The sequence below is a fragment of the Orbicella faveolata genome, unplaced genomic scaffold (assembly GCF_042242905.1).
Source record: "Orbicella faveolata isolate gen_17 unplaced genomic scaffold, um_ofav_v1 contig_13, whole genome shotgun sequence".
Classification (NCBI taxonomy): Eukaryota; Metazoa; Cnidaria; class Anthozoa; order Scleractinia; family Merulinidae; genus Orbicella; species Orbicella faveolata.
The window spans coordinates 27,949,534-27,974,512 of NW_028301540.1; the positions used below are offsets into that span (position 1 = coordinate 27,949,534).

Below are 24,979 nucleotides of genomic sequence, written 5' to 3' on the forward strand. Positions count from 1 at the left end.
AACATCATACCTTTTCTCTGCCGCTTTCATTTGACTGTAAGCAAGACAAAATCTGTTGCTCTATTAACTGAACCCAGGCATCTCGCTCCTACAACAACAAGGAAAAAAATAACTGACTGAAGGAGGTTAAGTTTAAAAGAACTATTTTACTTAACTGCACTGAACGTGGGAGATTTAAGCCAGTCAATGAACCACTCGCGTCCAGGCCTCGTAGGTTATGCCAGCTATACGCTGGAGGAATAACGACTGAGACTGGCTCTGGACTTTTGTTTTCTCCGATCAGATGACATCTTTTCATGCATCACACACCTAAGGTTAACCTACCTCTTGTGTGGCTGCTGCAAACTGCCATGATTTAGCTTCTAATGACACAATGGTGAACTCCCAGTCCGTCATTTCTGCGACAAAGTTTTAAAAGAGACCTTGCTTATTTCTATGTTCTATCTGCTGTCAAAGCAAAATGTTGCCTCAATTTTTCACTCAATCTTAATCCCCCTAATCTTCCCCATAATTGACTCCATCCTTGTTAATTTTCTGTTTTGTAACAGGGAGGGACAATGGCCTAATGGTTAGTACACTATCTCCTGATGGAGAGGTCCGGGTTCAACCCTTGGCTAGGGCCACTGTGTTATAATCTTGGGCAAGACACCTCGGTCAAGAAACCTCTCTCCACCCTGACCAAGTTTACAGCAACTGTCAGTGTGGCTCCCAAATGGCAATCTTGTAAAACAGTGTAATCATAAGTGAACTTCTTTTTTATCAATATAATGTGTCACTGAAAATTTTACCCTGTTTAAATACCTGAGGCATGTATGTATGTACCCCAGCATCCCATCCAGGGGGGGTAGATATACTCCTTGCCTTCAATGCTACCAAAACGGCAGTATGGACCTCTTAGTTCAACACAGACTTTACCTTAATAAGTAGCAGTAGGTGCTTTTCAACCTCACTCAACAATTATTATTACTTAAATAAGAGGTTTATTTCAAATGGAAGGCAATTTTGTACCTTTCAAAACACGACTTAATGTTATCATAAAATTGCAACAACACAAAATATCAGCCAAGGCTAAAAAATCAGGAAATCTGGAGAAAATTTCTATCATAGAATTGCAGTGCATGCAAAGAGCCAGATAAATGTGACAGATATAATGTTCAGCATATCACAAGAGCAGTACAAAGAAAAAATAAAAGTTTCTGACAGAATTAGAACCCAAGATCTGCCAGGTTCCAGGCAAGCACTCTAACCTCAGAGGGACTTGTGGTGAGATGTCTATCAACTCCATAGTATATGCCTAGATAAATCTGAATGATTACCTGGATCTAAATCAACTTTAGGTCCACTGCTGCTCTTGACACGCCTGTGACCTTTCTTCTTTGTACTGCCTGCAGTCACTCCCATCTGATCCATCCGGGAACCAGCCGGAACTACTGCATTGGCCGCAGCAAGAGCCAGAGCTTTTTCAAGCTCTTCGTAGTCTATTTCACAAGATTTTGTGTGTTTACTTCTTTTATTCTTTTTCTTGATCATGCTTGATGAATCTGTCTTTGTCGTGTTTGCAACGACACTTGTTGATGCGGGAGTTATTACTTGATTGCCTATACTAGCGAGTGCATTGTCAATGTCATGTTGAGCTGGAAGTGAGTTGTATCCTGTATAAGAGTCTATTCCATTTTGTGCACCATCTACACTGTTTGTTCCTACAGTTTCAGTCCCGCTATTGTTATTATCAGACTCCACAGGAGTTGTCGGTCTTGAATTTCCTGTTAGTAAACAGATACCAGTAACTGTTAATATCAATGCCTGCATATGGTACAGTGTTGTAAAGTACATAGGGAAGGAAACAGGGCTGGCAGGTAAAGGAAAGGTAAGGTAGGATTGCCGTTGAGTCACCTGTACCTTGTTCAGACTCCACACCTGTAGCAAACAAGTTTGTTAGTTGGTGGGTGAGTTCTATCAACAACAGGTTATTTCACCCGTAGCATCAAGGGAAAATCAAGCATACCGGTACTCAGCCATAACCAGTGTTACAGGTTACGGTCCTTAATGACAGTGCTGGTAATGTACATGTAAGGCAAGGCATATAGGCAAAACTAAGGTACTGTAACTATATGGCTGGAGGGCACATATTGATTTACACCTAGATGGGAGACAAGGCTGTCACAATTCCCCCTAAGCATTTCGTCAGGCCAAGCCTGCTATCTTAGTAGTTTGACGCAACCCAGTTATACTTCCAAGCATAGAAAGGCATTGACAAAGTACATTGTTCAGCTCCCCAGAAAACAATGATAACTAAATAGCAACTACACTTTAAATGTCCTACCTTGTCCAGGAGTGGTCGCCTTAGGTGGTCTTTTTCCAGGCACCTTTACCGTTGTGTGTTTTAATAATATTGTCTTTTGATGAACATCATCCATGTAATCCTAACAATAAAGAAATATTGATGCCATCCTAATTTACAATGGAAAACTTGACTCACTGTTTGTACTTATCAGATAAAAAGTCAAATTTGCCAAAAATTACTTCGTAAAAAATAGACTGTGTTGAAAGGTTATAAAGACCATAATTTCTGTTTTTCTTTGATATTTCTGTTCTCATTAGTGGAAGTGTGGTTGGGGTTACCTGTAGAAGAACTTTTTATTTGAAAACCATTCCTGTGTCCAAACAATTTCAGAAGCATGTGGTAAAATTTTAAAAGGCCATGATACGACACTATGAAACCCAACACAAATAACATAATATCATTATAATATCATTGCTTTTCAATGGATAATATTGTATTCAAACACATTGTTGACCCTGCCAACATCTTCTGGCAGCTGGCAATAATTTTACCACCTACAGTGAATTATTTGCTCCTTATATCACATCAGAGTTCACTAATTCACTATCTTGCCTGCTAATTACAAAATATTTTGAAAGGGTTGCACTGTAACATTATACAGAATGCAAATCCACAGCAGGTCTTCAGCAAGAGGGCTTACATGTATTTTAATTTGAAGATGCAATATACTACTCCTTGAGAAATAAGCCCATGAACAATACAGAGCAGGAGAGAAGGGCTTAATATCACAAGCTTTGACACTTGAGTAGGTTATTTTTGGGTTTGAGACGAAAACTGTGGGCAAAAGAACAAGAATAATATTACATGCACACTGCACTTACATGTAAATTTGGATAATAAGCGAGTATGCCATCTTCGAGTAATGTTACATATTTCTTCTTCCATTCCTTGTTTATTGAGCTGGAACTTCTCTTCAGAAGATAACCCTGACAATATTGACCGGGAAATCAATACATATTGCAAATCTGTCACATCATTACATTGCTTCTAACTGCAAAATCCAGAAGTAATGTAACCCACTGGAGAGAATACATCTCAAAATTATTGGATAGCCAGTCTGAGGGGAGGCTAAAGGAGGTGGGGCAGGTGGGGGGATGGGGTGCCAAGAATTACCTCCACACAAAATAAAATTCAAAATATATCAATTGCTGAACACCAACAAGGAGAACTTGTATGCCGGACATTAGAGCTTGAAGAGGGTTAATACATCACCAAATTTCCACAGTTTTAAGCACTATATTTAGGAATTTTCCTTTTTCCCAAGAACTTCAATGGACTGGAACCAGCTCACAGCTGATGCAGCTACGGACATCTCCATCGCTCACAATGTTCAAAAAGAAAGTACCTGCTTTTATGAACTAATTTAACCCATTTTTTCCTGTTCAACATTTCATCAGCATGTTTTCTCCTTCCTATTATTTATTCAACTATTTTAATTGCACACAGTTAGTGTGACGCTTCACCTGTTTTATTAACTCAACAAAGGTAAAGGTAAAGGAAGATAATCCGTTTACCTGTCTTATAGGAATTGATCTGCCACTCCCAACATCTGTATCCACCACTATGTCTTTCTCTTTCTTTTCCTTCTGTAATTAGAAAAGGATAAATTGGTAATAATTAAAAATAGAAATGTTTCCTGTTCAAATCTTGTAAATCAAGACTATTATTATCATTTGCTGCTGCAAATTTTGATCAACTGCAGTAATATTCACAAGATACTTTCAAGAGAAACACATTTTATGGATTAATGTTAATTTGTTACAATAACAATGATCTTTGTTCTAGAATTTGCTTTTAATTATCAATGCTTCAATAAAATAGCTGCAAATCTTGATGTTTGCAAGCTAGTACAAGTGAGGTCTCCAACACTGTAAAACTGAACCGTGCATTTTTTACAACTAACCACACAACAAGAACATGCCTCCATCATCCTCAACTTTTAATAACTGGGGAACTTATTATTATAGATCTAAATCAACAGAAATTGTTGGTAGAGAAACTAAACAAAAATGGACTTTGTTTCAGCATGTTACAGCAAAGACATTTTTTTTTTTGTCTTTTTTGGTGACTATGGAATTCAGGTTCATCATATACCGGTAATCTCTCAGATAAGCATTTTTACAGTGTTAAAAAATAACGTTGTTCATACATGTAAAAAGATCCCTCTTTTTATGGTCTCTAAAAGTATACAAAAAATTGTCCAGTGTTCACAGTTCAAGTGTGCTCACTGTAAAACCTGTACAAAAATTTCTTTTAACTGAGCTAAAATGTTACTAGACATGATGCACTCTGAACTAAACAGAAATATGGCATTCTTAAACTAGCCTCTCAGAATCATCTCTACAATTACTTTGTATCTACAAATATGACAAAACAAATTCTTCCAACCTATACCAAACAAAGGGTATGAGGACTGATGTGAGAATTTATATGTTGAGAATAAGGCCCCTTTGAAACAGTACATACCGATGAACTGAAGAGCATCGTCCTCCTTCTTGATGACCTTTTTGTGGAAGATGACGGTGTAGATGTTGCGCTGTTGGTGCCGCTATGGATAGGGCTGTATGATGGGACATTTGGAAGCAGTTGATCAGGAGGTTCCTTAGTAGTAGGAGAGTGGATTGGGTCAAATGATGTCAGAACAGGACTTGTCTCTCCCCTGGCTTGAATCAGCTTTTCAATAGCTGCAAAGAGAAAGATCTTTCAGATTAGTAAAATAGCCATCACACCCAGGTTAGCACCCAAGGGTGTGTTTGTTTTAGATCACCCAAATTAAAGCAGGATCAATGATCAAAGATCACTCAGATGATGGTGCGTCAAAGGAACTGATGAATTCTTACCCAGAGTTGATTCATCAGTTCCTTTGATGCACCATGATGCAAGTGATCTTGGCTCATTGATCTTTATCAAGATCATCCCAAAGAAATGTACCGCACCCTGAAATTCTGACAATTGCCAACAGAAATGCTGAATCTGTGCAATGCGACTGAGTAACAGTCATAAACAATGGCAGAAATTGGTCGGCCACTTTGATCTCATGCAATGTTTAAGTAACCCTCCTCCCTCCCCTGCAATTTCTAGTTTCATTACACAACAATTTTCAAATCACCAAACAACTCAGTATATTATGTACATCTGACAAACCAGATTCAAAGAAAAATTTAATATTGTTCCCTGGCTAGAAATCAACTCAGGTTTTCAATGCTTTCAATGGGTCTACATCACATTTCAGCCTCAAAGACAGCCACTTAGGCTTGTGTTTTTATAAAATATTTTTTAGCCAGGAATGTTTTTAAATTTCTGTGATTCATCTTAGCTGCATGCGGTCCCTACATATTTTCACACAGTTAAAGTGTCTCCACAGCAAATTCATTTAAAAGGTGTTCCCAGTTTCATTCAGGTTTATATAAATTTCCTGACATGTGTAAAGGACTTTCTTAGATATATGTAAACATATCATGTACTTCAATCACCTGAGAAATAAGTTTGCTTTTACTAGGATATTCTGTAAATTTAAAATTACAACATTATCTTGAATAAGCTGAGAGCTTACAAAAACAGCCTTATACCCATACCATTTCTCATGTCCTGTAGAAAGGAATCAAAGATACTTGGTTTGCGTAACTCTGGCATTGTAGAATATCTGCCTCCAAGCACATTGAACGTGAAAAGAGAATCTACGTCCCAAGAAAAAGTGAACTGAGGTGTCGGTAGAATTGAAAAATCAAGTCTGGTACTTTCTTATATAGTTACAACTTCAATTTCAACAGGTGCCTTTCATGAAACGGCAGGATATGAAAACTTTATATTAAATTCAAAGCAATGATAAAAATCTCATAATCTTGTATTAACTGTTGACAATAGTGATAAGGTCAATCAACATCCAATGAACTAACATGTCACTGTATATTAGCATTATTCCTTCTATAATAACAATGTTCACCTTGGATATTCCTTTTTGAGTATGACACAAAATTCTATTTCTGGATTTTCATTCTTTGATATGTGTAAAAATTACTCCATGCTTCAGACAAATTTAAAATTTAGTTTTGAGTGCTTCTTAAGTTAAACAGTACTGCTATTTTGGCTTGAAAATAGTTTAAAGGCCATGCAGTCGTACCCAGTCTCTGTGACAATCTTGCAGTAATAATTCAGGCAGCAGAAAGTAACAAAAACATTTGTTTAGTCACTAGCTCCTAAACCAGAAACCAAAATTGAAAAATGCCTGTCATTATTCAGAGAAACTTGCTTCTCAGTAACGGTGGGGAATTGTGACACTGTGAAAAAGAGCATTTTAAAATACAGTAGACAGTCTCAAAACTGGGGCAATCATCACTCATTTAATTGAAATTCCTTCATGTGTACAAACAATTCCTCTGATTAGGTGATTCAACTGTGTTTCTTTATCACAGGGTAAGTCACTCACAGCATCCATTTGTACATGGACTGATGTTTTCAAGATAGTACAAAGTAGACAAAATTAAGACATAATTACATTAACAAGAACATCCAATTAAAAACACTAATCAGGTTTCACGACCGCTGTTACTAGGCAAGATCAGTCTCCAGTGAACTAGAAAATGAAATCAAAGCATTCTTCCCTTAAAAATACTTTTACTCGATTTGTGAATCCGGGAGTACGACGAAGAGACTTTTTTCAAACAATTTAACCAAACACGTGGACTAATGCAAGAAAGTTATAAAATTACACGGCCTTCAACACAGCATGCACAAAGGTAAACATAACAGGAACTTGGCAAATATGCTAATATTGCTTCAACGGAAAATCATCTGATCTAAAACGTCGCTAAAGAGAAACGGAAAATTAAAATAAATTCGTTGGCAAATTGCCTACATAACTGCCCAGTCGATCAAGCATAAAGAGTCATTTCCGTGCGAGAGCAGACGACTTGATTACAAGTCTGAAGGCCGGCTACAGATCTGTCGACCTCACATAATGTATAGTGGTATTCGATCGTGCTAATCGATGCTTTAAATTGTTCGCCGAATTCAGCTCCATCACTCAAAAGGAAAGGAAGATTCGAGGACTTGAATATTTGGTCAGCAAATAATTTTAATGAGCTGTTTGTGTCACAATTTATGAGTACTGCAACATCGGCCACTGCCATAACAAACAATGTTTACTCCGTTTGAGAACAGAAAATAACATCGTTCGCGAGTGTGGAACTAAAAATAAAGACTTACTTATCAGAAATTGTAAAATTGCGCTTTAGACGATTGAGGAAAGAGGCTTTGGCTAGCTTTTAAGCATTCAAAAACATGACATTGTCACATAATCTTGAACGTGTAAAACCAAATTTGACATAATATCGAAGAAGTAACGCGCGCGTTCGGAACGTATCATCAAAATCGAATCATCGATCTAATATCATGAATTGTGCTGACTATAAATGGCAAATTGAAGAAAATTGCAGAAAAGGAGCTCATAAAATAAATGATCTTAATTGAAATTGCCCAGAAAAGGAGAAAAAAAACTCAATCAGTTCAATCAAAGTTGTAAACTTCTGGCATTCAAAATTTTAATATTCCGCTTAGTTCTCATTCGCAATTGAATGTAAACAATAAATTTCTAGAGACAAATATCGCCGTAAAATCCCTCGCTATTGTACTCCAAATTAATTTTACGGTTAAAACGATGCCTATCAGTTTTCCTGCTCACGTAACAAGATAAGAAACAAAACTGAAGTTCATTCAAATATCACATTGCTTATATAAAGCAAGCAAGACAACTGAAGACGATTCAGTATACTTCAACTGTGAAAATCAAACATAACCTCGAAAATTTAAAATATTGGACTTAAAATTCTGCGAAAAGATAAAGGGGCACTTACTTTCCAGATCTGTTATATCCTTGATGACATCGTATGATCCAGAGAGCTGAAAACTCCTTCGCATCATCTTAATATTTTCAAGCGCACTTTATACATGTAAATCACTCAAATCAGTACAAGTTTGCCAAGGACAAGCGCAACCGATTGTCGCTACAAAGAGCAGATTCGCGAACAGTAAACCTTGTACAAGAGTTACCATCGAAAAATCGAAAGTTTGAAGAAAATATTTCTCCTGTTCACAGACGTCTGGACTCTGCAGTTTGTTCAAAACTCTCCTCCTTCTGTACCACAAAAGAATAACTACGTATTGTACTCGGTCTCCGGCCCAGTGAATGCGAAGTCGTTACATGAATGCAATTCTGTACCCGCCTTATTTTATTGGCGCGGGCAGCTTCACCTATATTTCCACCTCTCTGTCGCGGCGAACGCCAAGCGGAAAATCTCTTTCAGTGTCACCGTTTCCTTACTTAACACTGTAAGAAATATAACACGGATTTTTCTTTCTGAAGAAGTGACAAATTTGCAGCATTCGCTCTTTAGCACGAAATCGGTCAGCGGTCGACGGTGAAATGACAACAATAATTTTCGCGTTTCGGATTTCCTGAATATTTGTTCTTGCTGCTGGTCGCCTTCACAACGATAGGAAAATTCCGATATTATTACGAAACCACTTAACTGCAAGTTACCAATGTTTTGATTCTTGAAATCTCTCTTATACCCTTGTACTAAAACACAATAAACAGATCTCTCCTCTAAGTGAACTGTCGTTTGTAATAACAGCGCAGTGTTTTTTTGTCATTTCCGGTCACGTTCAAGCAAGCGTGAAACACTGCCGAATAATTTTCACTTATCCGTGCAAAGTCTTTCATTTTCACCAGATTCTACACATTTTATAATTTCCGGCAACAGAAATATAAAAACTCTTTGAAAAGAACAATGTTCTACGATGTCGTCACGGATAATTTTATGGTTACGTGGTAAGATTTGAAATCAACATTTTTTGTTCCAAAAGAACTGCGTTGTTCGAGAAATTTCCCATGTAAAAAATTAACTTAACATAAGTATAAATATTTCATCGTCTCACTTGATATAAACCTTCTGTGGGAGAAAAAAGATCCTAAACTTCAATGTATATTTTACTATGTTTTTTTTTTTTTGAATTTATCAAATATTACAGTTCACTATGTATAAGGAAATAAATAGAGAATTAGTAGTTTCAAGCATGATGCCCATTTTGTTTCCGACATAAAAACTGCAACAAAATGCCGAATCAAAAAACGTGTCATTTGAAAAATAAATTTTCCTTATACAATGTGGTAAATGTATTTTTGAATTAAATTTGTCTCCCTTGACTCCGATAAACTAATGAGTCATGCGATCAGCCATCGTTTTCGAATGGTTATAATATTTTATCGTGTTCTGTTGGAAAAAAAAACATCGGTTGGGTCGATCAACATTTTCGCTCGACATCAATTGACCTGGTTCACGACCTCGCCCATATTACGCCGGAAGAATTTGAAAACGGCGTTTTCACCCTGAAAACGCATCAATTGTTTTCCGTTCACACTACGCCGGCGGAATTTCAAAACGCAATAATCACAGGTCATTTTGGTTTTGTGGTTGACGAAAAGTTGGCCAAGAGAATCACATTATTATCGTGATGTGATCGTTTTCGAAAAGCGCCGTTTTCAAAATGTTTTTCGTTTACACTAGTGTGGACGGCGCCTAAATCAACCAAATCGACTTTTTTTCGACAGAGGGCGGCAAAAGATGAGTCGCGGCATTTTTGGTGTGAATGTGAAATGGCTGATGATTTCTTCTGAAACGTGATATACGAAATAGTCGAGAGCTGTAATCTGCGACTGACACGATTACATCCGTGAAATGAGGATAAGTTTTAAGATTGTCGTGATCAGTGATTTTGTGCAAGTCATGTGTAACTGGTACATGTAAGAACACGAATTTGATGTCGGCCTTGGGCCGGGGTAGATTATACATAAAACGTTCGTTTAATATGAAACGTGATGTACACTCACCTTCCCCAGTCTACACTCTCCATCTCTTACTCAGCTTCCAACATTCCCATATGACACTGATTGCTGTCATTTTATAAATTTCTCTAGCTTACATTTTCAATACAATGTGATGGTCAAAAATGTCGCGAAATGTACTAAACAATCACTGTACAAAAATATCTCTTTTTCCAGCAACTTTTTAGCGAGCGACTTTTTTATGATTAAGATGCCCGCGTGACCTCTCCTAGCTCCTGTGTTTCACGACGGTCACAAACACATAGCGTCTGTTCTGATTTCTGATTGGCCGATATCGCTGTTTGTAAGGATAATGTATTAAAATCCGTCCCAAATTCAGGCACCGTCCACATTGCGCCGGAGAAATTTGAAAACGTAGCTTTATTTCTACGGTTAGGCCTACCGTCCACACTAATCCGTCACGAAAACGGAGCTTTTCGAAAACGTTCTTCAAACCGGACGAATTTGAAAACACCGGCTTTGCGTTTTCGTGTGGACGGAAAACAGTTTGAAAACGGAGCTTTTCGAAAACGATGGCGTCGAGATAATCATGTGATTTTCCCTGACCGAGTTCTCCTCAAACACAAATCCAAAATGACTCGTGATTGTTGCGTTCTGAAATTCCACCGGCGTAGTGTGGACGGAAAACATTTGATGCGTTTTCAGAGTGAAACTTCCTTTTTCAAACTTCTCCGGCGTAGGGTGAATGGAGCCTCAGTTTCCGCTAGCAAATTCAAATGCCTGATAAAATAAGTTTTATTATAACAATGTTATGTCTACAACTAAACAATGGACATGCAGAGCCTATTATTATTATACAGATAACACACTGGCGTGAAAGAAATAACATACAAAAGCACCCGAAGATAAATTAATAACAAGACGGAAATAAAGGACAAAAAACGCGAATATGAAAATCTAAGATTCATCCGCAGTTCACATTATTCTGTTAAATTTATTTTAGTTTAAATTTAAATTGCAGATTTGGAATGAATTAATGTTGTTTAAATTAAATTCTGTGTTATTGGAAGGTAAACAGACAATTTCAAACAAAACGCGAGTTTTATACGAATACATAATGGGGCAAATTTTCAGAACACCAGACCTTGCTGACAACTGATATGTCACCCTCTGAGTCGATATTACTTTACTTCCGTAGCCCACTAGCCTAGCATTTCCAATTGTTTAAACTCGTACCTCGAGTAACAGACTAAGGGCAGCTTTCCTCAGGCCCCGTTAACACTACGCCGGAGGAACTTGAAAATGAAACTATCACAGGTCATTTTGGATTTGTGTCTGAGGAAAACACAGTCAGGGAGATCACATGATTATCGTGACGTCATCGTTCTCGAAAAGCTCCGTTTTCAAAATGTACTTTTCGGTCTACACGACATCAAAAAGCAGGCGTTTTAAAATTCTTCCGGTTTGAAAAGCGTCTTCGAAAAGTTCCGTATTCGCGACGGATTAGTGTGGAGGGCTCGCCTAACAGTAGAAATAAAGCTGCGTTTTCAAATTTCTCCGGCGTAGGGAGGACGCTGCCTTAGTGCACCAAACGTAACGCGAAAAACCGCGAGCAAAGAAAAATGGCCGCGCTTTCCTTCGTGACTGAAAAAAAGGGGCGGAGGGGGAGCTCGAAGTGTATACGAATGGCGTATATGGTTGTACGAGACAAACAGCTTTATAGATTCTTGTGCGTCGTTGTGTTTTAGATATTATTAAACGCTCGCTTATCCGCTCTCGATAAGCATCACAGAGAGCGGATGAAAGTTTTAGCTAGCCCAATCGAGAGCAAATATTTTAACCTTTTCACTCCATCAGCATTCTGGTAGACATTGAAAATGATGCATGTCATAAAAGGGTCCTTACTAGTGACGGTGTTTATACAAGGAATACAAAATGGGGCCATTATTTGAATTCGGGGTGCTAATCGATAAAGGAGCCCATTGAAAAGATCTTTAAAGGTTGGGCACGTTTAGTGGGGAGTTTTTGGGGTCAGGGGAAGGCACAAAATCAAAGTACAGAGCTTAAAATCATAGTTCTCGAAAGCCACTGTTGACAAACCTGATTTACACCTGCACAGCACTAACCTGTATTAAAAACACGATCAACGTTCTCTCCTGTTAGGGCTGAAGCCTCCATGTACACACACTGCTTCAGATCGGTGATAAGCTTTTTTATTCTATGCGTGGCGACAAGACCTGTCTGATCAACGCCTGTGATACCATCTGTTGGAAAAAAAGAACGAAATGAAAAGGTTAAAATCATACTCAGTGTTCGATACAATACAGTTTGTACAGTTTCACGTCCAACTCAGTAATTTTTATATTGGTCGAGTTTAAGATTTTACTTCCCAATGATCAAAGTTTGTAGTGCGTTGAAGCGTACTGTAACGAAACGTAAGTAGAGTAATTATTGTATCATGGAAAGTAGAGTTAGTATTGTATCTTATTGTAAGTAGAATAAGAATCGTGCCGTATTGTAAGAAGAGTAAATATTGTACCTTACAGTAAGTAGAGAGCATTGTATTCTATTTTAAGTGAAGAAAGTATTGTACCCTACCGTAAGAAGAGTAAAATATAATATCGAATTGCAGGTGGAGTAAGTGTTATGTCGTAGTGTAAGTAGAGAAAGTATAAGTACTCTTTCTGAAAGTCATGTAAGTATTGTTCCTAAAAATAGAGTATTGTGGAGAAAGTAGCAAATGTAGAAAGTACAGTGTAGAGTACTATAATGTGAACAGTGTAAGTGATTATATGTTTTGCAAATCAATACAAAAAAGGTCAAGGTTTCTCTTGTCTTAGTCTTGAAATGACAATTAGCATAATTACGTCGCTACAAGAAAGGATCAAGAGTTAGAAAGTTACTTCCCATATAGATCTACAGGTGTTATCCTCAACTTAATTCCGATCAAGTTAATTTTAGATCAATCCTGGTTTCATAGATCCCACGAGGTTCTAGAAAAGCCACTCCCACGACGCAAATTTTTCTCACGAGGACAGCCCAAGTGGTTTTACACGCATTTTTACTCACCACGAAAACATCCAGGTAACGCGCGTGGTAACACTATCCGCGGGAGAACTGAGTACCACCCCTAAACTACTGAGTAGGATTACCTTGGGGATTAACTCTAGCTGAACAACCGCGCAACATAACGAGCTATCTTTCCACTGACCTCTCTTACACGGGACCTACTACGTAAAAGTGACTACAACATGTCTCTGAGCGCTTATATCCCGCTTAGAGGGATTATCTGACAGTAAAGATTTAGAACCATCATGTGTTCTCGTCGAGTCGCACTGGTGTACTGTATTTTAATTGATCAATTGGTGAAATTAGAAGCCTCGGAAATTCTCCAAGCGAGTTTCAAAGAAGGCTCGATTAACAGCCACCGTTTGGTCCGCGCTCCTTCCCTGAAATCTCTTCTCGGGGAGGAACACACACCAGACTCGAGAGAGCGGTTGACTTTAAAGACGATTTGCCAAAAAACGGCACTTGTTCTCCTCGACTACATGAGTACAAAGACAGACGTCAATAATGTGTTGAGCATGCATTCTCACCAGTTATGGCCACCAAAACCACAGGAATATCAGAGATGTATTTTCTGTATTGAGCCATTTTAGCGTAGTACCCTGACAAAACACTAAAGCTGAGCTCATCATCCAAGCTGAAAACAAAGATCACAGCTTCCACCCACTGAGTAAACTGTGAAGGAGGAGAAAAAAATACGTATTAACTTGGTTACTACAAAGGGCTTTAGTAATTTGCCGAGAGAAACAGCAAGTTTTGTTTCCCCAAGACCCTCGGGGTTTCCCAGGGAGGATCTCTTAAAGAGGATTATATTCGGCTGAGGGGAAACAAAATTCGCTGTTTTGTTTTTTTCGTAGGGTTAACTGTACGCGTTGCGTATTTTGTTGCGCTCAAAAAATTATAAAAATAATATTGGTTTCGAGTTTTCATGCGCCACCACTCTGGTCGGTGTAAGGCACGCGTACATTTATCGCACGAAACCTACTGCCTGCCCGTGGTTGCGTAAATTCCAACTGGGATGTTACATGGAACACGTCTTTTCAGTTTAGTCCACCAGGAAATGCCCGGGACAAACGGGAACGGGTCGAGAAGGTAGTCCCGTTTTCTCAGTTGAGCCTTTCCAAATGTTCAATAGGCCATTCTCCGAGTTGCCTTTTGCCTCTGTGTCAAAACGAGTCTTCATGCAAAACTATTCATATATGAAAATATGTTCGCCCTACAGGTTCATTTTCATGCAAATGAAACTCATGTTTACACGAAGACATTTCAAACAGAGGCACAAGCGAACTCGGATTTAGTGTTTTGTATCGCTTACACCTGTTTCAAACCCTTTGGCTCTCACGGCCATGCCCAATTTCAAACAAAACACATTCTTCTCAAATGGAATGTTCCAGACGAAATTCCAAATTTTTTTGAAACAATTGTTAACTATTACAATGCCTTGAGGTGGATCACGTGATATGTTCTTGTCCAATCACAAAACACGCTACTGATTAGGAGAGCCGGTGGGGTGAGCAGACGAGTCAAATGTAGCCACGAACATGAATCGACATTTTAAGGAAAAACGAGCGGAAAAGTAGACTATTTCAATCTAAGCGGTTTACAAATGTTGTAGCCTTGCGTATTTTTGCTCGCTAATAACGGAGAATAATGCTCAGAGCTTCAGTAACGCCATGCAATTTATGCTCTACCGGTGCGATATATTTAATAATATTTTGTAGTTTGCGTTCATCTTTTGTATCAAGTTAGTCTGATAAATCCTTGATTGATGAGGTTCACTGTAAGGTTCTCTCCCTCGTTTAGTATTACTATACAGGTTTGTCGTTTGCTTTAATTTTTGCTGTTTGCTTGTACAAGATGCTTAATTAAATTTTTAATTTGAGGTAATGCTGTATAATTTTCTTATTGCAGATTCATCGATTTGCTCCTGGGCCTGCCAAATGGTCTCTCAAAAGATGCCTGGTTTTCCCACTGCTAAGGGGGTAACAACTTTTAATTAATAAATAAATATTTGTTTAAGACCATTTTACATTGTATGTTATTTCTACATTCCCAGAAATTTTTTTCCAATCTCCAAACTCAACACAATTTCTTTTATAATTTCCCCGCCAAAAAAATTGCTGTCTCTCAATTTATCAATCAAGGAGTTGTCACCTCCTGTTGTCCTTGAAAAAATGCCAGAAAAAATTCCAGGACTTTCCCAAATTTCCAGAACACATACATACGCCATACTAGTTAGTGGGTTTATTCGATACCTGTACATCAGGGGGGCCAGTCTCATTCCTGATCAGCAACAAGCGGCTCTGTCCATCAAGACGCACCTCCTTCTTGTGGCGTCCAGTAAACGAATCCACCTTGGTGTACTCACCAGTTAGATATCTGTGCAATAAGTCAGACTTGCCAGAAACTGAACTCCCAACAACGCCCTGTATTGAGGATATATAATTATGTATCTTTGTTAAAAACAGGATCATTGAATAATGCAACTCAAGAGTATTCATTGGCTTTGCCATCATGGTATGTGAGCAATAATATTATAATCCATCAAACATTTTCGCTTGCACAAGACTGAATATGCTCCAGCTAATACTGCGGAATATCCGAGTGATATTCCCCAATTTTGAAAACTATACGTGTTGCGAAAAGGATTTGAATAATGTCTATGATAAACACAATAGCCTCCATTTAGTGCGAAAATATGCGCAGATATTTGCCCTTGGACAATATCTGTTCTTCGAAGCTCACAGTTTTCCTCAAGCTACGCTCTCACAAAACTGTTTGCTTCTCGGAACAGATAATGTCCGCAGATAAATACCTGAGCACATTTTTGCACCAAATGGAGGCTATTGTTTATTTGTACCATGCTCTGCAAATATGGTAAGGATATGCATAATTTTTTTGAAGCGTAAAAAACAAACCTTTATGGGCTGTAGATAGGGAACTGAATCCAAAAAAAGAAAATGTTCATTGTTCACGAGGCTTCCTTACAAAAATTACTTTTAGCTAATAATTAACAACTTGGACTCACCAGTCTTAGTTCACAACTGCTGTCAACTCTCAACGTGGTGAACTCAGGGCTGTTAAGGAACGATTCTGCAGAAAAAACCTCACAATCATTAACTAATTAAAAAAGGTTACCTCGGTAACAAGCTTTGATCAGCCCCATTCACTCCACAGGTGATTTGGGTAGGGGAGGGGTGTGGTACCCCCAAACCTGTGAAAGGAATGGTCTTTCAAATTTCTAAACAGGGCTTTTTGTAGGAACAGTACCAGAGTCTCACTTGGTTCACATGTTAATTTTAACCCTTACAAAAACATATCTTCTCTGACCATAATTACACCAAACTTCCCCTACATGTACATGTTGATGTACTAACTAGTAGTACAGGTTCTGCATTTTAAGTTCCTATCACTGGCTTCTCCTGGAACTTACTTGGCTCCTGAAATCATCTCTAGGAAACCCCTCAAATAGTCATCAAAAGGTACTATCAGTAGTGACTACCTTTGTGGGGATTTTTCTTATAAAACCCTAAAAGATTTGACAAGCATCCCAACAAGAGCTATATATTTAGAGAGTTCCCCTTCCCTCTGGGTCTAAAGAAACAAAGACCTGCATGGTGTGCAATCTTTAATATTTTTCTTCTGGGCAATAAATAAGTGTACTTAGACCACAGTGTTGATAAGTTGATAATGATAAGAACGAAGTGTCTCGCCAAAATTGAAATATAAGTTGGTCGAATTCTTCAACCAAAAATGTAAATAATACAAAATGTCATTATTTAAATTACGTGCGAACATCTCAACATCTAACATAATTTAATACAGTATATAATTAATATCTGTGGCATTTTATTAAGAACAAAGCAAGCCATACTCAAATTGCACCCAAAATCTCCTGACCCTTTGATATAGGATACAGAAATGGCAGTTTGATTGGTTGTCCATTATAGTCCAGTCTAACTGGTTTGACATAAACCATTTTAAAATTAGTTTCAGGAAATCTGACAAAATGCTCTGGGCAATGACAGCAGGCAGGGATGGGGAAATGGGATCTCTGATGGACCACAATCTTGGTCAGAATAAAATAAGAAATAAATAAAACTACCCGTTCCCCCAATCAATGATGAGCTGGAGATAAAACCCTACACGTTCCATTTCTCCATCATTAAAATGGGGGGGGCAGGGGCGGGGGGGGGGGGAGCAAGGAGGGGTGGTCTTAATTTTTCATTTAAATTGTCCAAGATCATAGCTTCCCAGGATGTCAAGTCAAGATCCTTAAGGTAATAATCTTTCATGCTGATTTGTGATTGGTTTCTCTTCAAAATCTTAAAACAACTGTGTCATTACATTAATATACAAATACCTTTTGGGAAGAAGCAGGTAGATCATAGTTAATATAATATACTAGCCTGACTGAATAACTTATAAAAATAACTACTTAAAAGGAAATTCTGGGGGGCTTAGAGTCCAGAAGATTCATATACATTTCAAAATTCCTCACTGATAAATCAGCAACTATGAAACAATCCAAAGGAATCTTTAGAATTTTTGTTATGTTTCAGGGTTTTGCAATTTCACACCAATATTTGTAACAAGAGAACAGACATATCTACATTATAATATCACTGGACTGCTAATTTAACATCATTCTGGAATCCTTGATTGTGACTCTTTAGTAGCAGCCATACAGATTCAGAGGGGATGTTTAATTAAGGAAGGTATTGATTACAGATGAATTCTGATACCTTCTTAAAATACTCAACTGAAGGCACTTCAATAAAAGCTTCAGTGAAACAAAACAATACCCCAGTTCACAAAATTAATATACATAGTTATAGTTGCATCAGCTGTGTTGGGTACGTAAGCATTAATAATGAAAAATAAGGCAAAAATATTTTAAAGTCCAAGGAAAAACATCTTGAATTAAATTTAAATACCCTAAACCACAACCGCATTTTTCAAGAATTCATTTACAAATAGACAAAATACTTATCCTAGTATATTTCATGTACTTCATAATTTTGTCTATATACTGTATATAAAAATCACAAGGGCTGTTCTCAAAATAGAAAAAAAACTACGATCACTTTCTTTATCCAAATATCAATTCTTCTTCAAAGGGCAGGAAGCTCATTTAATTTTGATTATCACCAAATGTACAAGAACATGCAAATAAGCTGCGAATTTAAGCTTATATCAACAAAATTCACAGTACGTTGAATATTTGCAATGGGTTCTCTAAACCGTGAAATTGACATCCAAGAAGATTGTAACGCACCGGCCACGAAACACATCAATATAAGGGAATATAAAATAAGCTTTAAATACACGAGAAAACGATCACGATTTCTGGCGATTTCGTCTTCTTTCGAAAGAATAAATATATACATAAACAATAATTCGAAAATATTCTACACTACATTTCTAAATGGGCTCAACTGTAGAAGTCAACACTTGGTTTTCTCTTGCATGTAAATACGTACAAAATCCGACATAAACAAACCAGAAAAACCTGGATAGAACTGTATTTCGATACACAAACGACATTTACTCAAAATCGCAACCGATCGAGATGCTTTGCATAAGAAGACACGGCCACAAAATTTTTGGCGCGACACGACGCGAACGAAGAGATATCTCTGTCATGACCTGTATGAACGATCAAAGATCTTGAATTTTTTTTTCCCTTCAAATCAATTTTAAATTACAATTATATGTTTGAACTAAGGAAGATTATGCCGGGAACTAGTGGCCTGCGAACACGAGGTAGCTTGTGATTTCAAGCACAGCAGGAATCAAGTTTTTTTCAAATTTCTGTACGTAACCGAATTTGTGTGAGAAACATTCTTAGCAAAGCGCGACTCTACCACAACTCGATTCCAAGAACGATTTGAAATGATATTATATGAACCTCAGTTCATATAAAGCGACCTACTGAGAATTGCCTGGCATCTCTTTCGTTTACAAACTGCTATCTTCCACGAGAACGGTGACGTTAAGTGAATATGGTTTAGTGTTTATCTTCTAGAATCGCGAGTCGTTCGTATTCTGTAAACTGTAGCTGGCCTAAGTTCAAAAGTGAAATATCTGGGTCGCTCTTTTAAGGAAAACCGCAACTTTACACTTGACTTACTAACGACCGTATCAAAGCTATACCTGTGTTTACACCATAAAACTACCACCGATTATTCACTCACCCTCAATGCGATTCACTAGTTCTCTTATTTTGCGCTTCAAAGGCACGTTGTCGATTCGTTCCAGAAGGTCGTACAAAGATTGAATATTCGGGCAAACCGACTCGAATCTCTCAGCCTCCTGCCTCATAGCGATGGCCTCTAGAGAGTCGGAAACCGGCATTTTCGTCATAAGCTTGTAAAATTAGCGAGCGAGGAAAAACGACCATTGCTGAAGTGACCGTACTCAGCTGTTTTGTTATGAATGGGCACCAGTGTTACGCACGCGTGGGAGCGAGGCTGAAGGTGAAAATTGTCACACCAAAAAGTACAAAGAGTGCGAAAATACGCATAAACTAAATAAAATGTTGTGTTTATTCAATCTTTTTGCACATCAGATACGATAATTGGATTTTTGAGAAGATTTTGTCCTGCTATGGTAACCAAAGGCATGTTGTGCAAAACTGTTTATGCTTGATTGTAATTTATTGTGAGGTCGAGGGGGACTGGAGAATGGCACTTCGTTTCACGAATGAGAGTTTAAAAATTTAAAGCTCGCATCCGATCCGCTTTCAAGCTAAAAGTTGAAGTATGTTTGAGATATATAACATAGAATCACTATCCTGCTAATCTTTTCAACAAAGTTTCTCTATTTGAAAGCGCACAAAAAGAACCCGCGAGCAAACAAGCACTAAGCGCCCTTGCCTTCATTTTGTGACCACGAGCAGTGTAGTTTCAATGGCATCGGCATTTTGCCATGAAGTCAAACACAAATGGTTTACCGCTACAAGCTAAGTGTCGTTTGACATCCTGGGCGGAGATAATTGACTCGTTCACACGCGCCGCGCCCGCTCTTAGCCGCCCTTTTTTCATTGGCGTCTCGCATACCTTGTCGGCCCGCACTTGTCGGGGCTTGTCGGCATTTCGTCTTAAACAGTCAAAAAGAAGCGATTAGAACAAGTAGCCCTATTCCAATAACGATAAAATGATCCATTTTCTGATCAAACTATAGCTATACGTATGACACAAACCACCAAACATTTTACACACGCACACCCTGATCATCTACGAGGCCGGGAGTGGGAAAGTGGCGGGGTGGGGTCGGCGCGGTCGATACTAGACGCCTGCTGGGTGTAATCATTTTCGAATTAAGGTTTTTTATAAGAGTGGTTGTAATCATCAAATTGTTCATTTTCATCTCTAACTCGGTTCTTATTCGGATTTAGTTGCTGCTAGGGTGCGTGGTCGACCTGGAAAGCGGTACCTTCGTTCCCATCTCGCTATAGGGGATGGGAAGAAGAGAGACCCTGGGAACGAGGTTGGTCTACTTCGGGCGTGGCTTCAGTTCTGTCACATGACAGCACCTGGAGATCAACGCTGCATATGCCTTGGATGGTAGGCTTAATTATATCGTTGTTCGTTTCTCTCCTCCTGAGATTCACTCCTGGGCGAAACCAAGCTTCCTATTTCCACGAATTTCACTTCTCTTTTACTCCTGTCTCCTTTTCGATTCTGCTGGATGACCGGGATATGTCTTTCGGTTTCCTTGTGAGGCGAGCTTGGGTTCCGGCGTGTAAAAACGCGCCTCGGACAGGCCGTGAGGTACTCTGTGGTTCTCTTCCCTCATAAATCGCTCTGACTCGTCCCCAGTCGTCTTCTGACAACTTTATACAGCACGGTACGGAGCGAGGTGGGAGCGCGGCTGCACGGTGCTGTATGATGACGACTGGGGACGAGTCAGCATCACGCTTGTCATGCTTGCAATTGGAACACCTTTGTAGATCAGGGTTCTCTAGCCGACATTAATGTTAGTCTTTGTTTACGGAGTTGAATTCGTTAACTCCGACCTGTAATATGTTCAGTGGTGTGATAAGGGGTAGTCGAAACTTCTCCTCAGTATAGTTGAGTGCAACTTCCGGTTTTTTCTACAGTCGGAGCTACGACACGTAATCAAATCGTACAACGAGTGACGTGATGTCTTTTTGGCGAAATTGCGAACAACACAAAACAAGACCTGATTCTGAAGTGGAGAGCTAACAAAAACGCTTGGCAGGGGCACTAGTCTAAATTAACATATCGACTGAAAAACAGAACGAATAAGCTCTGAAAACAAGCTATGGCAACTCCATCGTCTGGCACCTATTTTCCTAAATGCAATTTGAATGACCAAGAACTGATGGTTCCTTTGGTTCATCGCTACGTTTTCCACCTGCAATTGCTGCTACAAGGCAGACGTATTGGTCCTGTATGTTCCTATACGCTCGGAATTCGGCAGAATATCCATAATCAACTACTTCAACGGTATCACTTTCAGATGACCCACATAGCGAACGTGTTTCGTAGCGCGGAGGTAGATTGGCTTCGGACGGTCATGTTGGAGGTTTTATCTCGCCGCCTCAAACTGGCGGTAGGGGGAGACCCATTTTTTCAGTTCTCTTGATTCAAGAATCAATCCACACGGGCGACCGAGTTATCAAACCATTCGCGTAGAGTAATACCCGAGACATAAACGTTTTGTTTCGGTTTCACAAGCGGCACAAAGCAGTTGGAGGCCTTGCGTTATGCCACACTGAGCTCAATACAATTCTATTCTGGGCATACGCCGGAAGATGGAGGGGAAATGTGGTCAGCAATTTTTAGGGGTTTTTGTCGACTTTCAAGAGGCTCATTAATAAACATACAAGGTGTAGCCTTGTGTGAAGGTATATGGATCCTTGCGTTAAGGTATTCGGCAGATTGAAACCAAACATAACAGGCTAGGGCACGTATATCAGATCAAACTTTCATTTTCTTGGTTCACGTTATTTTTTGTCAGGGTTGTAGTATCAATTTGAATTAGTTGCTCGGTCCGTTGTTAGTTAGCGATAAATATACATCATTTGTATTCGTCATAATAAGTAATTAGGAATATGGCGTTTGTTTAGGTATTTCAGACGAAGTGAAAGTCAAGAGTTTGTACTGAGTTGAATCACTTTCTAGAACGCAAAGCAATCTCGTCAGATTTCAGGCTCTGCCTGGCAACCATTCAACCCCAAATCCTTCAATTTGCACTAAATTGAATGCAGTAAAGTTGTTAGAGACGCAATAACCTGAAGCAAAGCGAATATAAGCTTCAAAACATATACATCGCCCGAGGGCTGATAGAGTTCGACTAAGGAGCGACAGCAGGCAACATTTTCGTTTAGAATCTAAGGACGTACTTTAACTTCGACATAAACTTTCCTATCGACATTACAATAGAATGGTTTACAGAGAGACAAATAAAACAGGTGGAAATCGGATTTACCTGAGAAAAATCGTCGTCCAGTGCAGCTGAATAGTAAACAAGCCATTTGTCTAACCCTCTTGTCACTAGAGTGATCAACATAAAATTCTCAAAACAATATCAGTGCAGTGTAGACTGCACTGGTGACGAGAAACTGGTGACGAGTAATAAAGACAAACATATATTTATATGGCAGTAGGTGAAGAAATTTTCAGTTTCGAAACGTAATCACTGCTCTATATATAGACCCTCAATTTCTATCGCGAGGATATTTGCGCTTTTAAGAGGTTTGTGTTTATTGCCAGTTTCCCAAAACTTTCATGAAGGCCTAAACTTCAAAAATCGGTGCAGACCCTTGAGAACACTTCATCGAGTTTGAAACTGACATTTTCCCGTTTTTCGGCTCATGTAAGCTATGTCAGCCTCTCTTAGCTTTGAGTCCAGTCAATGTCGACAACGTGAGTTCTTTATCATGCGATTTCCGGATGTCTTGACTGATATCGGCTTGGATGGAAGGTCATTCCGCTTATTATGCGAATAACTGAAATATTGCTGTAATATTGACAGGGATTTACTTGAACCATGTTAATTAGTTTGATTTATTTCCGATACCTCGTTCAGCGAAAAAGGATTTAAAGATCTTTCGTTATTCTTTGGCATGTGTTGACTTCTAAAACCTGTACACAATGAAAGAAAAAGCAATTAAAAGAGTTAAAGGACTGTTAAAGGACTGTCTTGGATCACTTTTCGTTCTCAGAAAATAGTACCAACAATTGCCATTTTCTCATCAATGTTAGTAATACTCTCGTTACTTAGCAAGGTGTGTCTTATAACCATCATCATCACTCACCCGGCTGTTCATTGAACAAAGTTTGGCATGACATGATTCAACATTTTACACCGTCCTTATCGAGCTTGAATAAGTCAGCGACTCTTTCAGATTAGATGCACAGTCAAACCTGTGTATAACGGCCACCCTCGCGACTTGAAGAACTGGCCGCTTAATACAGCTGGTGGCAGCTTAGTACAGGATCACTAAAAATACTGAGCGTAGTCTAATGATATGGTGCTGTACTTCAGCACATCAGCTTACAGTACTAGCTTTGTACATGTTATTTCTTTATAGTAATGATGGATCGCATTCTAAACACAATAAAATACGACATAAAATGACATTTGGCTTGGTTTCCGTTCCAGGGTGGTCGCTCAATACGCGCTTTTTTTTTACTTTTTTGCGCGCTGTTTTTCGCGCTGCGCCCCAACTAACTGAACGCCTGGAAGAGGCTGAGGTGAATATAACAAAGAAAGACAAACATAGGACTGCCAAAGGGTGGCCGCGGCCGCTTAAGGTGGCCCAACACAGTTTTCGCGCGCACTTTTGCTGATACAATTCAGCGCGCCCACAAGGATTGCATAAAACAAACATGCTGTCAATAGAGAGATCATTTTATTTACTAAACACCCGCAGTATCTGTGCTATTTTTCTCTATAATTGAACGCAGTGCATTGATGGCTTTAGTCTTTTATAACGATATGTTAGAATAGGTAACGATGCAAAGAACCCAGCAATTCTCAGCTTATTCTTTCTTACCGAAAGAACCCAGTTAAATGCGCATGCGTATTAAGTCAAAAAATTGCGATTGAATGAAAAATTGAACTCTCGGAAATACGCCTATTTCTCGAGAACCACTCATTAGAATTTCACGAAATTTGGCACGAAAATACTTTAGGAAATAAATAACTGGAGTATCGAAAATAATTGAACTTTAACAAAGGAAATTCTAGATATTCCAGTGAACCTTCAACAAGGAATAATTAAAGATCTCTCTGTTAAATTATTAGCAAAATGGTGTTAACTTGTAAGAATCGTTACAAGCTTGTTGCATGCAAATTATAACGAAAATCTAATGACTAGATTTTCTGCAAATAAACAACCGATTTTAAGGTGGCTCTATATAGTTTTTTGGCGCGCGAGGCATGGGTGCGAATGGCGCGAGCGCGCGAGTATTTAAAAGAAAAGTAAAAAACAAAAATAAACATGGCGGCGAGACTTTTATCGCGAGTCGCGTTCCACTTACCGCTATCCTTTTTGACCAGAACAAGTGTTCATCAAAAAACGCCTAGAAATGTGTTTAAAAATACACTTCTTTCGTGTTCTCCTGACGTGGTTAAACTGAGAAGCCAGTTCGCAGCACTTATCGCGCCGACATCAGAGAGAAGACGGTCGTGATCGTACGCGAAGGAAGTCACAGAGTGGTCACGGTGTACTTTTTATGGTCGGAGGCTTC

The 24,979-nt window shown here is 38.8% G+C and overlaps 1 protein-coding gene and 1 pseudogene across 3 annotated transcripts in view; one reads left to right on the top strand and one right to left on the bottom strand.

The window, feature by feature from the left end:
• The window catches only part of LOC110066729 (arf-GAP with GTPase, ANK repeat and PH domain-containing protein 1-like), a 46,302-nt gene extending 23,505 nt beyond the window's left edge, over nt 1-22,797 (bottom strand). Inside the window, exons 1-12 of one of the 3 annotated variants that reach the window (XM_089285286.1) lie at nt 19,451-19,696; nt 16,282-16,346; nt 15,509-15,679; nt 13,784-13,928; nt 12,314-12,451; nt 4,811-5,028; nt 3,859-3,930; nt 3,166-3,270; nt 2,324-2,423; nt 1,317-1,763; nt 325-398; nt 11-88 (exon numbers count right to left, since the gene is read on the bottom strand). In XM_089285286.1, the coding sequence (XP_089141412.1) occupies nt 11-88; nt 325-398; nt 1,317-1,763; nt 2,324-2,423; nt 3,166-3,270; nt 3,859-3,930; nt 4,811-5,028; nt 12,314-12,451; nt 13,784-13,928; nt 15,509-15,679; nt 16,282-16,346; nt 19,451-19,619 (1,782 nt within the window). In that variant the 5' untranslated portion in view covers nt 19,620-19,696. Of the gene's footprint in view, nt 1-10; nt 89-324; nt 399-1,316; nt 1,764-2,323; nt 2,424-3,165; nt 3,271-3,858; nt 3,931-4,810; nt 5,029-12,313; nt 12,452-13,783; nt 13,929-15,508; nt 15,680-16,281; nt 16,347-19,450; nt 19,697-22,712 lie in introns of those variants that run through there. The other 2 variants (XM_089285285.1, XM_089285284.1) reach the window with 2 other exon arrangements.
• On the top strand, nt 20,917-22,707 carry LOC149115870 (uncharacterized; annotated as a pseudogene).
• Nucleotides 22,798-24,979: the final 2,182 nt, after the last annotated feature.